At 49.8% G+C, this 14,901-nt stretch overlaps 1 protein-coding gene across 1 annotated transcript in view; it reads left to right on the top strand.

Annotated features, from left to right (window-relative positions):
- Window positions 1–14,901, top strand: part of zbtb41 (zinc finger and BTB domain containing 41) — a gene marked incomplete at its 5' end in the record, with an annotated part of 65,769 nt that overhangs the window by 35,412 nt on the left and 15,456 nt on the right. Inside the window, one exon of the mRNA XM_084333637.1 lies at window positions 5,686–5,833. Within this exon, the coding sequence (XP_084189763.1) occupies window positions 5,686–5,833 (148 nt within the window). The remainder of the gene's footprint in view (window positions 1–5,685; window positions 5,834–14,901) is intronic.

The following is a 14,901-nucleotide window of genomic DNA, read 5'->3' as shown; positions in this document are numbered from 1 at the left end:
TATAAAGCTATGCTTAGTGACAAATGAGTAAAGAATATTCTTTTCTCAGCCTGTAATGACAATGAACAGTGTGTTCACATATTAACAGGTTTTCCTGTTTTAACTGGCCGTATTAAGGGTAAAGTAGGAGGATTGTGTTTCCCCCCGGTTCCCTGGGGACTTCTTCATCCTCCTATCAGACATGTTGTTGCACTACATTGTGTCTTTGTGTGGTAGGGATGCGATGTAACCCTTAGCTTGATTGCTGAGGTTGTGCTAAGACTGCTGGAGAAACTTTATTTTCCTAAAAGAAAAGATTGTTTGGTCGCTTTCGTGTGTGCTTAGCAAGGCCTGTGGCCGATACTAATCGAGAATTATGTATTCTCTCATTATGAAAAACGGCGTTCCTCTGTAGAGTGTTTTTGCCATTTTTTTGTAGGTGATGATGGGTTGTGTGTGTCATGTGACCTACAACTGGGTTGGACTGGCCACAGAAGCACATGTGTAAGTTTGGACCGGGGCTCTTAGAGAGCCCTCTCTATTCTGTGTTTTTTTCTTAGTAAAAATCAGATAGCAGGTTAGCTCATGCGCTGTGTGAAGCTGTCAGACGCTTCATAGAGCTGACTATGACTGTGTCATACTCTCTTTTTGTCATTACATCGTATCATGGGTGTGGGGTCGTAAAGGGGTGAACTGGTAACCTTTCCTCTCCCCCTTTTTTCTGTTGGTCAGGGGTACACCCCCTGTCCTTCAAGGTTCCTGTCACGTTGCGGTCCCGCACGTTACGGGGTGAGGGGGGGGGGAGGGAGTTTCATGGTCCCACGGCCTGGAATATTGGGCGTGTGCACCGCAGAAATTCCCCCGCCATAGAGTACGTCACCGTGCGCGTCTCTGTTGGTAGGACTTCCGTGTGCTGTTCAGGTCCATGTGATGGATCTGTTTCGGGGGGTGGTCAGGGCTCCTCCTCACCAAGCTCCTATTCGGGCCTTCTGTGAGTCGGGACTCCTCCTTCCATGTGAGGGAGCCTCCTTCAGAGTACAGAGCCTCCTCCTCAGATTGTCAAGGTGAGTGGACCCTCTAGAAGGAGTCCTACTCTATTGTGTATGTATTCGATTCAATTCGATTATTGAGTGTGTATGGGTTCAGTGCCTCCTCCCCGGAGAGCCCTAAATCCAATTTTTTACATGGCTCAAGGTGCAATATATTCTTTTCAATCTGTACAGCTCGCGTGGGAAGTCTCTCTGGGGATTCCCGTCTCCTTCCTATGGGAGTGTGGTGGGATGTAAAAATGTGAAATTTTTTTACCCCCGGCTGTGTAGACTGGGATACATACTGTTGGTGCTTCCTTCTTTTCTACTAAAAAGAGTTGGAGTTAGGAAGTGTCACACCCCTCTTGTCGTTCCCCATGGCGCCTTGGGGATTCAATGACAGGTCTAAATAGCCTGTTCATTGATGTGGGTGTGTCCCGACGCACGTATAGTGCTAGCTCGGGGTGTTCTGTAAACAGGCGACTGACTGGCACGCCTTGGTTGCTTGAGGTTAAAACGGCGTTTTTATAAAGCAACTGGGATGGAGGTTTTTCCTCTTCCGACGACCAAATCCAACGACCTGGTTTTTTGTCATCGACGGATTCTCGTTCATGTCTGGGGGATGATGACGGAATGGATCTGAACATATGTAGAGGGGTCTCACGCCCTGGGGGTGGGCCACCGGGCGCGGTTCGCCCGAACGTCTGGGTGGCGCCTTCTTTTCATGTTTAAGATCAACACGCATATCTGCCCCTTCTCCTGGAGTAGGCATGTCGGCGTGGTTAGGGCACGGGACTGGTTCTGGTCACGCTGGTCCGGATCAGTTGAACCCGTTGTCCGCCGGGGCTGCAGATCTGCTGTTCTGGTACCCTGAGGGACTTGGGCTTTTTTCAGGGGGGAAAATGCCATGTTGGTCCGGGTGTCACAGGGTTAAGCACTATGGAGACCCTGGTTGGGTACGTTTTTTACTCAGCACTGTCGTAATGGCTTACGGCCATGCCAACCTGTACACGCTCGATCTCGTCAGATCTCGGCCGCTACACAGGTTTGTCCTGGTTAGTACTTGGTTGGGAGACCGCCTGGGAATACCAAGTACGTTCTTTTTCGCTCCTCTCTCACGCATGGCGAAGAGGGGCCTGTTGGGGTGGTCTTTGACCTCCTCTGGTGACCCTGTGCTTCCCGTATCGCCGGGCCCGGTCCGAAGTAATGTTTCGTCGACCCGTAGGCCTGGGTTAACCCTTTTTTGAAAAACTGAAACACTTTTACTGCGGTATAGCCGGTGTATACCCGCAGGTGTGTTTTGGAGTTTTTTCTTGAGGGGTTATAGGAACAACCACCGCATTGGGTAACACCAAGGTGGTTGATTCCCTGGTGTGTTGGAGCAGTGTCAACTCCCGGGTTCACCGTTTGAGGGTGCCCCTGCACGTTCATGACGTCTGCCAATCGTGTCAGCCTTCTCTGCCTCAACCCCTCTGGGTGGGTTTTTTTTAAATGGAGGCTTGGTCATGCAACACCGCCAGCTTACGCTCCTTCCGCCGGGGCGGCTGTGTTCAGCTGTCCCCTCTGGCGCCTGTCTCGTCCGCAGTCTCCAGGCTAGGGTTAATAGCCTGTTGCCTGGTTTTTTTCCCCGGTGCGCTGCCTGCTTCCGTTGGTTAACCTTTTTTGTGTGCTTACGGCCATGCTTACTGCCTGTTCTGCAGGGTCAGTGTGCCAGGCGGTGTACTATTGGGGGGACGGGGCCCGCTCGGCTGAGGGGCCTTTGTCCGAATACGCTGGCGATGTGGGGGGCGGGGTCACTAAGTGCCCACCTGGTGGGGTCTTGATGCTGGCATCGTGGACTTCTCCGGGCCCCCGTTCCAGGGGGTCCAGTCCCTTTGGTGGGTCTGGGTCTTCCTTCGCGCTCCGCTGCTACGGCCTTGCCACGGGGTTGGGTTTGCCCTCGACCCCGTGATTCTGGGGGCAGTAACGAGGTTGTTTCCTCCGTTCGTTCCCGGGTGGCATGCGGGTTGTGCGTGTGTGTAGTCGTGGGGTCAAGCCACGGCTGCTCACCCTGTGCGTTGAGTTGCTTGAGTGCCTCTTCGCACGGTCGGGTCCGTCGCCCTCCCGTGAAGCCCCCAATAGGGGGGGTGCCCTCCATTAGGGTGGGTCGGGGGGGCTCGGCCCTCCCTGTTCTGATGGTTGTGGGGGGCTTTCAGCGGGGTGTATTTGTCGGCCGATGGCTCTCGCTCGGCCTCCCTTGTGCAGAGAGTGACGCTGAGCGAGAGCTATACGATACAGAACGTTAGGTTATGACTATAACCAAGTTCTGTTAGTATAGCGACGCTCGGCGTCCGACGCCGCTACAGCCCTTGATCTCGCCTTGTGGTGAAAGCTTGGGAAGGAGGCGAGTGGGTGGCCCCACCCCTGCTTATATTGGTAAGCTGATAGGGGTGTGGTCAGACAAATATTGGGATTAAAGGTACATTGTGGTCTTTATTCAGTGCGTGTGCACGTGTGCGAGGACAGTGCAGAGAGTGACGCCGAGCGTCGCTATACTAACAGAACTTGGTTATAGTCATAACCTAACGTTTAGTGTTTACACTCCCCACTTACTGTAACTGTACCATGACGCACTCCCCACTTACTGTAACTGTACCATGTTCTACATATAACCTCATCTCATCATGCACCTTATTGTGTATCCTGTTTCTTTTTCCTCATTATTATATTCAGAGTTAATTATATTGTTTACACTGTCTTTCTTCTATTATAACCCTGCCCATTTGATGTTCCCAAATCATATTCAGAAAGTATCACAGAGACTTCTATTGACCAAGGAATTAGTTATTATTAGTAAGACACAACATTTCCGTAGCAATCCGAAGTGACATTGACCACCAGACTCTTTCTCTTAAGGCATTAACTGGGTTAATTAATATAAATGTTATATTGTAACTGTCTAGTTACACATTGGTTCCGAAACATGTATGTTCCAGGCTGCAATTAAAACTTTGAATCTGAGAGAGCTCTGGTCAGCGAAGCCGGCGATGCGAGCGATTATTATTGGTTTTTAATGACAAACCAATTACATAATCCAACATATGTGTAAAGGCACACACAACATATTCCAGTTAACGGTATATTTTTTTAATGATTCGTTATGGCGTAATCAATAGTTCCATGCGTATAAATTGCGTTCGGGACCTCCATGTTTTGGGGGTATTCATCAGAAAACTCGGATCCGGGATTCGGCTCCCATCCGTCGGGCAAGAACTGTGGGTTTTCAGCCTCTCTCTCTGGAGCTTAACGGAGTTTCGATTCCTGGCTAGAGGAGCTTGTCGCGGCTCATGCGCATGCGCGCGCTCGGCCAATCAGAGAGGGGTCTGCAGAAATGGGCTCAACCAATCAGAGAGGTGTCTGCAGAAATGGAGCTACGGAAAGTAGAGACGCACACCTCCCTATAGACCAGGAAGTAACCACTACACCTCCCTATAGACCAGGAAGTAACCACTACACCTCCCTATAGACCAGGAAGTAACCACTACACCTCCCTATAGACCAGGAAGTAACCACTGCACCTCCCTATAGACCAGGAAGTAACCACTACACCTCCCTATAGACCAGGAAGTAACCACTGCACCTCCCTATAGACCAGGAAGTAACCACTACACCTCCCTATAGACCAGGAAGTAACCACTACACCTCCCTATAGACCAGGAAGTAACCACTGCACCTCCCTATAGACCAGGAAGTAACCACTACACCTCCCTATAGACCAGGAAGTAACCACTACACCTCCCTATAGACCAGGAAGTAACCACTACACCTCCCTATAGACCAGGACGTAACCACTACACCTCCCTATAGACCAGGAAGTAACCACTGCACCTCCCTATAGACCAGGAAGTAACCACTACACCTCCCTATAGCCCAGGAAGTAACCACTACACCTCCCTATAGACCAGGAAGTAACCACTACACCTCCCTATAGACCAGGAAGTAACCACTACACCTCCCTATAGACCAGGAAGTAACCACTACACCTCCCTATATACCAGGAAGTAACCACTACACCTCCCTATAGACCAGGAAGTAACCACTATACCTCCCTATAGACCAGGAAGTAACCACTACACCTCCCTGTAGACCAGGAAGTAACCACTACACCTCCCTATAGACCAGGAAGTAACCACTACACCTCCCTATAGACCAGGAAGTAACCACTACACCTCCCTATAGACCAGGAAGTAACCACTACACCTCCCTGTAGACCAGGAAGTAACCACTACACCTCCCTATAGACCAGGAAGTAACCACTACACCTCCCTATAGACCAGGAAGTAACCACTACACCTCCCTGTAGACCAGGAAGTAACCACTACACCTCCCTATAGACCAGGAAGTAACCACTACACCTCCCTATAGACCAGGAAGTAACCACTACACCTCCCTATAGACCAGGAAGTAACCACTACACCTCCCTGTAGACCAGGAAGTAACCACTACACCTCCCTATAGACCAGGAAGTAACCACTACACCTCTCTATAGACCAGGAAGTAACCACTACACCTCCCTATAGACCAGGACGTAACCACTACACCTCCCTGTAGACCAGGAAGTATATCACTGGTATTGAGAGATTGATTGTGCAGTATTTTAACCATCAGCTGATTGATCCCCTTCCTCCTCCTGACCCAGATCTGCCTGAAGACCTTCACACGCCGGCCTCACCTGGAGGAACACATGATCCTGCACACGCAGGAGCGGCCCTTCAAGTGCACCTTCTGCGACGAGTTCTTCAGATCCAGGTTCGCCAGACTCAAGCACCAGGAGAAATACCATTTAGGTGAGACACAGACTTCAAGCACCTGGAGAAACACCATTTAGGTGAGACACAGACTTCAAGCACCTGGAGAAATACCATTTAGGTGAGACACAGACTTCAAGCACCTGGAGAAACACCATTTAGGTGAGAAACAGACTTCAAGCACCTGGAGAAATACACCATTTAGGTGAGACACAGACTTCAAGCACCAGGAGAAATACCATTTAGGTGAGACACAGACTTCAAGCACCAGGAGAAATACCATTTAGGTGAGACACAGACTTCAAGCACCAGGAGAAACACCATTTAGGTGAGACACAGACTTCAAGCACCTGGAGAAATACCATTTAGGTGAGACACAGACTTCAAGCACCTGGAGAAACACCATTTAGGTGAGACACAGACTTCAAGCACCTGGAGAAATACCATTTAGGTGAGACACAGACTTCAAGCACCAGGAGAAATACCATTTAGGTGAGACACAGACTTCAAGCACCTGGAGAAACACCATTTAGGTGAGAAACAGACTTCAAGCACCTGGAGAAACACCATTTAGGTGAGAAACAGACTTCAAGCACCTGGAGAAACACCATTTAGGTGAGAAACAGACTTCAAGCACCTGGAGAAATACACCATTTAGGTGAGAAACAGACCCAAAAAGACTAATCCTAACTAGGGATGTTCAATATTGGCTTTTGTACCGATACCGATATACCGATATTGTCCAACTCTTAATTTCTGATACCGATATTAACCAATATCAACCGATAATATGCAGGGTCCCCCCCCCCCCAAAAACTGAATAATTTCAGGTAATTAACATTACATATCTCTTGTCGTGTAATTAACACAACATTATGCATACTTTGACAATAAATAAAATAATAATTTGTTCTTACTTGCTTGCCTGGGTAAATAAAGGTTAAATTAATGTAAAAACCGATACCGATATTTTCCGATATCACATTTTTATGCCAATATCGGCCGATGATATCCGTAGGCCGATAATATCGGACATCCCTACCTGTAAATCTAAACTTGAATAGTGGGTTTAGGAGTGTGAATGCAGTCATATTGATAATCGTTAACTATGAACTAAATTACGTTTTTGGAAAGTTATATGTATAGTGAAAATACCCCCCCCCACACACACACACTTGATTTTGACTTGGAAAATGTATCAGAATAGTCAGCAGATATAACTTTTGAATATTCAAAATGTACTTGATTTACTTGTTATTGATTTACTGTGTTAGGGCTTAAATGTCGTTTTCAGATCAAATTATAATTTTGTTTGTGTTTTATAAGGGAACATATATATATATATATTGGTGATCCTCTTGGGAGGAATCAGTGTGGATTGTGGGAGTGAGCTTGGGAGAGCGTCTGTCAGTGTATACATTTACATTTACATTTAGTCATTTAGCTGACGCTTTTATCCAAAGCGACTTACAAGTTCTGTACGACAAGCCATCAGGAAGGGCACAACTCTATCAGCTGAGCAACAATGTTCATCAAAGTGTTGAGTGCTACAGTGTAGGTTAGTTTATTAGGACAAGTGCATGACAGTACGGTTAGTTAGGGTTAGATTTTTTTTTTTTTTTTTTTTTTTTTTTTTTTTTTTTAATTCAGATAATGGTTGAAGAAGTGCGTCTTTAGTCGACGGCGAAAGATTGGACGTGATTCGGCTGTCCTAACTGGGGTGGGTAGTTCATTCCACCATTGTGGGGCAAGGACTGAGAATAGGCGACTTCTCTTTGATGACCCTCCCGGAGCTTGGATAGGAGTAGGTCTGAGGCGGCCAGAAGATGCAGAGCGTAGGGGTCTTGAGGGTGTGTAGTTAGAGACCATTGACCGGAGGTAGGCGGGAGCGGTTCCCTTTGCCGCACGGTATGCTAGGTCGAGGCCTAGCCTTGAAGCGGCCTTGAAGCGGATTCGTGCAGCAATGGGGAGCCAGTGCAGGTCCCTAAGAAGTGGGGTGACATGGGCCGACTTCGGTAGGTTTGAGATCAGGCGGGCCGCTGCGTTCTGAATGAGTTGAAGAGGCTTAGTGGCAGTGGCCGGGAGGCCAGCGAGCAGTGCATTGCAGTAGTCGAGGCGGGAGATGACTGTTGATTGGACGAGGAGTTGGGTGGCTTCTTTTGTCAGGAAGGGGCGTATCCTTCTGACGTTGCTCAGGAGGAATCGGCAGGTTCTGGTCGTCGCTGCGATGTGAGCAGAGAAGTTCAACTGGTCGTCGAGGACAACACCAAGGTTCTTGGCGGTCGGGGACGCAGTCACAGCTGCATTCTCGACTGTGATTGAAAGGTCGGTTAGGGGGGAGGATTTGGCCGGCAGGTGGAGCAATTCTGTTTTGCTTAGGTTCAGTTTGAGGTGGTTGGACGTCATCCAGGCTGAGATGTCGGACAGACAGGCCGAGATCCGCACAGAGACGTGGATATCTGAGGGAGGGAAGGAGAGGAAGAGTTGAGTATCGTCGGCATAACAATGGTAGGAGAAGCCATGAGACGTGATAATGTTACCCAGTGATTTAGTGTAGAGGGAGAAGAGAAGGGGTCCTAAAACCGAGCCCTGGGGGACACCCGTCCGCAGGGGGCGGGTGGCCGACAGGGTCCCTCTCCATGACACTTGGTAGGAGCGGTCATTGAGGTATGATGACAGCCATGTCAGCGCAGAGCCAGCCACTCCCATTCCTGCGAGGGCCGCAAGGAGGATCTGGTGGTTGACTGTGTCGAAGGCTGCAGATAGATCTAGGAGAATCAGGACAGAGGAGAGGCCTTTCGCTTTTGCTAAGTGAAGTGCCTCTGTGACCGCAATGAGGGCTGTCTCTGTGGAGTGACCAGTCCTGAAGCCTGACTGATTAGGGTCTAGGAGGTCATTCTGTAAGAGATAAGTAGTAAGTTGGTTGGATACAGCACGTTCAAGTGTTTTAGAAAGGAAGGAGAGAAGAGAGACAGGACGGTAGTTGCCTATGACGGTAGGGTTCAGGGTTGGTTTTTTTATGAGCGGCGTGACTCTGGCTTGTTTTAGGGAGGTGGGGACCACCCCCGAGTTGAGTGAGGAATTGATGGTTGCAGTTAGGAATGGGAGGATGTCTGGTGCTATGGTCTGGAGGAGTGGGGAGGGTAGCTGGTCCAGCTGGCAAGTAGTCGGACGGTTTGACGTTACCAGTGTCAGGGTCTCTGCTTCTGTAATGGGAGAGAAAGATGACAGAGTGAAGGATGAGGTTCTCGATTCAGCATTTGGAATGGGTGGGGGTTGGGAGAAGGAGCTGCGGATGTTCTCCACTTTTTCCTCAAAGAAGATCGCAAAGTCTTCGGCAGAGAAAGATGAGGGAGGGGGGGGTGGGGGGGGAGTGAGGAGGGAGGACATGGTAGCATGCAGTTTGCGAAGATTCTTGGCAGAGGCCTCGATCCTATGGTGGAAGAAAGAAGCTTTGGCATTAGTGATGGTTTTGGAGAATGTTAACAAGAGGTTGTGATATGTGTCGATGTCAGCAGTGAGGCGTGACTTTCTATACTTCCTTTCAGCTGCTCTCAGGACCTGTCTTTGTTCTCTCACTGGATCTGTCAGCCATGGACTGGGTGGGGAACGGCGGGCAGGTTTCTCAACGAGGGGACAGAGCTTGTCGAAGGAGGTTGCAAGGGCTGAAAGGAGGGTGGAGGTTGCCATCTCTGTGGAGAGAGCAGAGAAGGTGTCACTCAAAGGTAGAGCGGATAGTATGTCAGAGGAGAGGGTGGAGGGGGATAGGGAGGGCAGGTTGCGTCTGAGTGAGACTGTTTGAGTTGGGGTGAAGACCTTTCGGTTAAGCATGAGAGTTAGTGAGAAGGATATGAAGGAATGGTCAGATACATGTAGGGGAGTTACCGTGGTGTTAATGATGGTGGAGTTACGGGAAAATATGAGATCCAAGGAGTTGCATAAGTGTAAGTGCATTTGTTGTCTTGTTTTTTGTTTTGTTATGTATTGTATTGTATGTTTTGTATCCTATGTTAAGGACCCCCTCGAAAACGAGATAGCATATCTTAAGGGGTTTATCCTTCAAATAAATTTCAAAACTTAATTGAGTTTGCTAATAGAGGTCCACCAATACCACTTCTTGTTGATCAGGCACACAGTACTGATGTGAGTATATACTACAGTACTGATGTGAGTATATACTACAGTACTGATGTGAGTATATACTACAGTACTGATGTGAGTATATACTACAGTACTGATGTGAGTATATACTACAGTACTGATGTGAGTATATACTACAGTACTGATGTGAGTATATACTACAGTACTGATGTGAGTATATACTACAGTACTGATGTGAGTATATACTAGTACCGTACAGTGAAAGGTTAACCTTCTGTAGTGTGGTAGTGAAAGGTTAACCTTCTGTAATGTGGTAGTGAAAGGTTAACCTTCTGTAGTGTGGTAGTGAAAGGTTAACCTTCTGTAGTGTGGTAGTGAAAGGTTAACCTTCTGTAGTGTGGTAGTGAAAGGTTAACCTTCTGTAGTGTGGTAGTGAAAGGGTTAACCTTCTGTAGTGTGGTAGTGAGAGGTTAACCTTCTGTAGTGTGGTAGTGAAAGGTTAACGTTAGGTTATGACTATAACCAAGTTCTGTTAGTATAGCGACGCTCGGCATCGCTCTCTGCACTATCTCGCATATGTGCACGCGCACTGAATAAAGACCACAAATGTACCTTTAATCCCAATATTCGTCTGACCACACCCCTATCAGCTTACCCATATAAGCAGGGGTGGGGCCACCCACTCGCCTCCTTCCCAAGCTTTCGCCACAAGGCGAGGTCAAAGGCTGCAGCGGCGTCGGATGCCGAGCGTCGCTATACTAACAGAACTTGGTTATAGTCATAACCTAACGTTCTGTTTCGTATACGCTCTCGCTCGGCATCGCTCTCTGCACAAGGGAGGCCGAGCGAGAGCCAACGGCCGACAAATACACCCCGCTGACAGCCCCCCACAACCATCAGAACAGGGAGGGCCGAGCCCCCCCGACCCCCCCTAATGGAGGGTATCCCCCCTATTAGGGGCTTCACGGGAAGGCGACGGACCCGACCGTGCGAAGAGGCACTCAAGCAACTCAACGCACAGGGTGAGCAGACCGTGGCTTGACCCCACGACTACACACACGCACAACCCGCATGCCACCCGGGAACGAACGGAGGAACAACCTCGTTACTGCCCCCAGAATCACGGGGTCAAGGGCAAACCCAACCCCGTGGCAAGGCCGTAGCAGCGGAGCACGAAGGAAGACCCAGACCCACCAAAAGGACTGGACTCCCTGGAATGGGGGCCCGGAGAAGTCCACGATGCCAGCATCAAGACCCCACCAGGTGGGCACGTAGTGCCCCGCCCCCCACATCGCCAGCGTATTCGGACAAAGGCCCCTCAGTTACTGCACCTGGTATTCCCAGGCGGTATCCCAACCAAGTACTAACCAGGCCAGAACCTGCTTAGCTTCCGAGATCGGACGAAATCGGGCGTGTTCAGGTCGGTATGGCCGTAAGCCGAGCGGGCCCTGTCCCCCCAATAGTACACCGCCTGGCACACTGACCCTGCAGAACAGGCAGTCAGCATGGCCGTAAGCACACAAAAAAGGTTAACCAACGGAAGCAGGCAGCGCACCGGGGAAAAACCAGGCAACAGGCTGTTAACCCTAGCCTGGAGACTGCGGACGAGACAGGCGCCAGAGGGGACAGCTGAACACAGCCGCCCCGGCGGAAGGAGCGTAAGCTGGCGGTGTTGCATGACCAAGCCTCCATTTAAAAACCCCCACCCAGAGGGGTCGAGGCAGAGAAGGCTGACACGATTGGCAGACGTCATGAACGTGCAGGGGCACCCTCAACCGGTGAACCCGGGAGTTGACACTGCTCCAACACACCAGGGAATCAACCACCTCGGTGTTACCCAATGCGGTGGTTGTTCCTATAACCCCTCAAGAAAAAACTCCAAAACACACCTGCGGGCATACACCGGCTATACCGCAGTACAAGTGTTTCAGTTTTCAAAAAAGGGTTAACCCAGGCCTACGGGTCGCAAACATCACTTCGGACCGGGCCTGGCGGTACGGGAAGCACAGGGTCACCAGAGGAGGTCAAAAAACCACCCCCACAGGCCCCTCTTCGCCACGCGTGAGAGAGGAGCGAAAAATAATGGAGAACCAGCCCCTAAGCACACCGTACTTGGTATTCCCAGGCGGTCTCCCAACCAAGTACTAACCAGGACCAACCTGTGTAGCGGCCGAGATCCGACGAGATCGAGCGTGTACAGAATGGCATGGCTGTAAGCCATTACGACAGTGCTGAGTAAAAACGTACCCAACCAGGGTCTCCATAGCGCTTAACCCTGTGACACCCAGACCGACCTGGCATTTTTCCCCCTGAAAAAAGCCCAAGTCCCTCAGGGTACCAGAACAGCAGATCTGCATCCCCGGCGGACAACGGGTTCAACTGATCTGGACCAGCGTGACCAGAACCAGTCCCATGCCCTAACCACGCCGACATGCCTACTCCAGGAGAAGGGCAGATATGCGTGTTGATCTTAACATGAAAAGAAGGCGCCACCCAGACGTTCGGGCGAACCGCGCCTGGTGGCCCACCCCAAGGGCGTGAGACCCCTCTACATATGTTCAGATCCATTCCGTCATCATCCCCCAGACATGAACGAGAATCCGTCGAAAAACCAACCCAGGTCATGGGATCTGGTCGTCGGAAGAGGAAAAACCCCCATCTCAGTTGCTTTATAAAAACGCTGTTTCAACCACAAGCAACCAAGGCGTGCCAGTCAATCGCCTGTTTACAGCGAGCTAGCACTATACGTGCGTCGGGACACACCCCCATCAATGAACAGGCTATTTAGACCTGTCATTGAATCCCCAAGGCGCCCAGGGGAACGACAAGAGGGGTGTGACACTCCCTAACTCCAACACTTCTGGAATAGAAAAGAAGGAAGCATCAACAGTATGTATCCCAGTCTACACAGCCGGGGTAAAAAATGTTCACATTTTTACATCCCACCACCCTCCCATAGGAAGGAGACGGGGATCCCCAGAGAGACTTCCCACGCGAGCTGTACAGATTGAAAAGAATATATTGCACCTTGAGCCATGTAAAAAATTGGTTTTAGGGCTCTCCGGGGAAGAGGCACTGAACCCATACACACTCAATAAACGAATTGAATCGAATACGTATACAATAGAACAGGACCCTACTAGAGGGTCCACTCACTTTGACAATCTGAGGAGGAAGGCTCTGTACTCTGATGGAGACTCCCTCACATGGAAGAAGGAGTCCGAACTCACAGAAGGCCCGAATAGGCGCTTGGTGAGGAGGAGCCCTGACCACCCCCCTGAAACAGATCCATCACATGGACCTGAACAGCACACGGAAGTCCTACCAACAGAGACGCGCACGGTGACGTACTCTATGGCGGGGGAATTCCTGCGGTGCACACGCCCAATATACCAGGCCGTGGGACCAGGAAACTCCCCCCCCCCCCCCCCCCCCCCCGTAACGTGCCGAACCGCCACGTGACGGAAACCTTGAAGGACAGGGGATGTACCCCTGACCGACAGAAACAAGGGGGAGAGGAAAGGTTACCAGTTCACCCCTTTACGACCCCACACCCATGATACGATGTAATGACAAAAAGAGAATATGACACAGTCATAGTCAGCTCTATGAAGCGTTTTACAGCTCCACACAGCGCATGAGCTAACCTGCTATCTGATTTTTACTAAGGAAAAACACAGAATAGAGAGGGCTCTAAGAGCCCCGGTCCAACATACACATGTGCTTCTGTGGCCAGTCCAACCCAGTTGTAGGTCACATGACACACACAACCCATCATCACCTACAAAAAATGGCAAAAAACACTCAAAAGAGGAACGCCGTTTTTTCACAATGAGAGAATACATCATTCTCGATTAGTATCGGCCACAGGCCTTGCTAAGCACACATGACAGCGACCAAACCATTTTCTCTTTTAGGAAAATAAAGTTTCTCCAGCAGATTTAGCACAACCTCAGCAATCAAGCTAAGAGTTACATCGCATCCCTACCACACAAAAGACACAAATAGTGCACAAACATGTCTGATAGGAGGATGAAAAAGTCCCCAGGGAACCGGGGGGAAACACAATCCTCCTATTTTACCCTCAATACGGCCAGTTAAAACAGGAAAACCTGTTAATATGTGAACACACTGTTCATTGTCATCACAGTCTGAGAAAAGAACATTCTTTTACTCACTTGTCACCAAGCATAGCTTCATAGGTTAGTTACCTTAGTTGTGAGTACACGGTACATATAAACACCATGATGTTTCTCACACAACAACCAGATCATTACATCCCGATTTGCACGGAGAAGCTAACTGCCAGTGACAAAAACAGCTCACACATAACCCGCAACGTATCCTAAATGCATTGCAGCAACACACGTTTTGGGAAAAACATCGTTATTCACAATACATTTAGAAAAGTAAAACCAGAAGACGTGTTATAAGGTCTGGTCAAACCCGTTCCTACCCGGAACGCAGATCAGCGAAGTGCAGTCACAGACACCGTAGGAACACAGCCGCTCCTGTGTTGTCCGAACTGGGCAGCCTTGCCGTCCTGGCTCAGGGCAGGGTCGACGAAACATCCCCTGTCAAGGATGACGTCGTAGTCAAGAGTGTAAAACATGTTAAAATCAAAGCACGTTCAACAGAATAGCATCAAGCTAACGGCCGCTCCAACCGTTCGGGTGCTACTGCTTCTGCTCGCGAGACGCCGAGCTAACGACGCACGCGATCAGAAGCGAGCTCACGGTGGCGCGCGAGAAGCTAAGCTACCCCGCGCCAGGCCATGGCCTATAGCAGCAAGCCAACGTTACCTAGCGCCCAGCAGGCTAACGCAGCAGTTAACAGCTGACTGGCTAACCGTAAGCTAAGCAGCTATCAACTGAACCTGTAACAATGACATAACACTCACCCAGACAGGCCGCCGTTCTGAACCTCTCCTCACTTTTTAAGAGAAAAGAGAAAACAAGATGTCAACACCGCTTCACAACGGTGATTTTACCAACACCCGACGGAAT

Source organism: Notolepis coatsorum (genome assembly GCF_963971535.1).
Source record: "Notolepis coatsorum genome assembly, chromosome: 17".
NCBI lineage: Eukaryota > Metazoa > Chordata > Actinopteri > Aulopiformes > Paralepididae > Notolepis > Notolepis coatsorum.
Note: the sequence above shows the minus strand (reverse complement) of the source record. Positions and strands in the feature narration are given on the sequence as shown.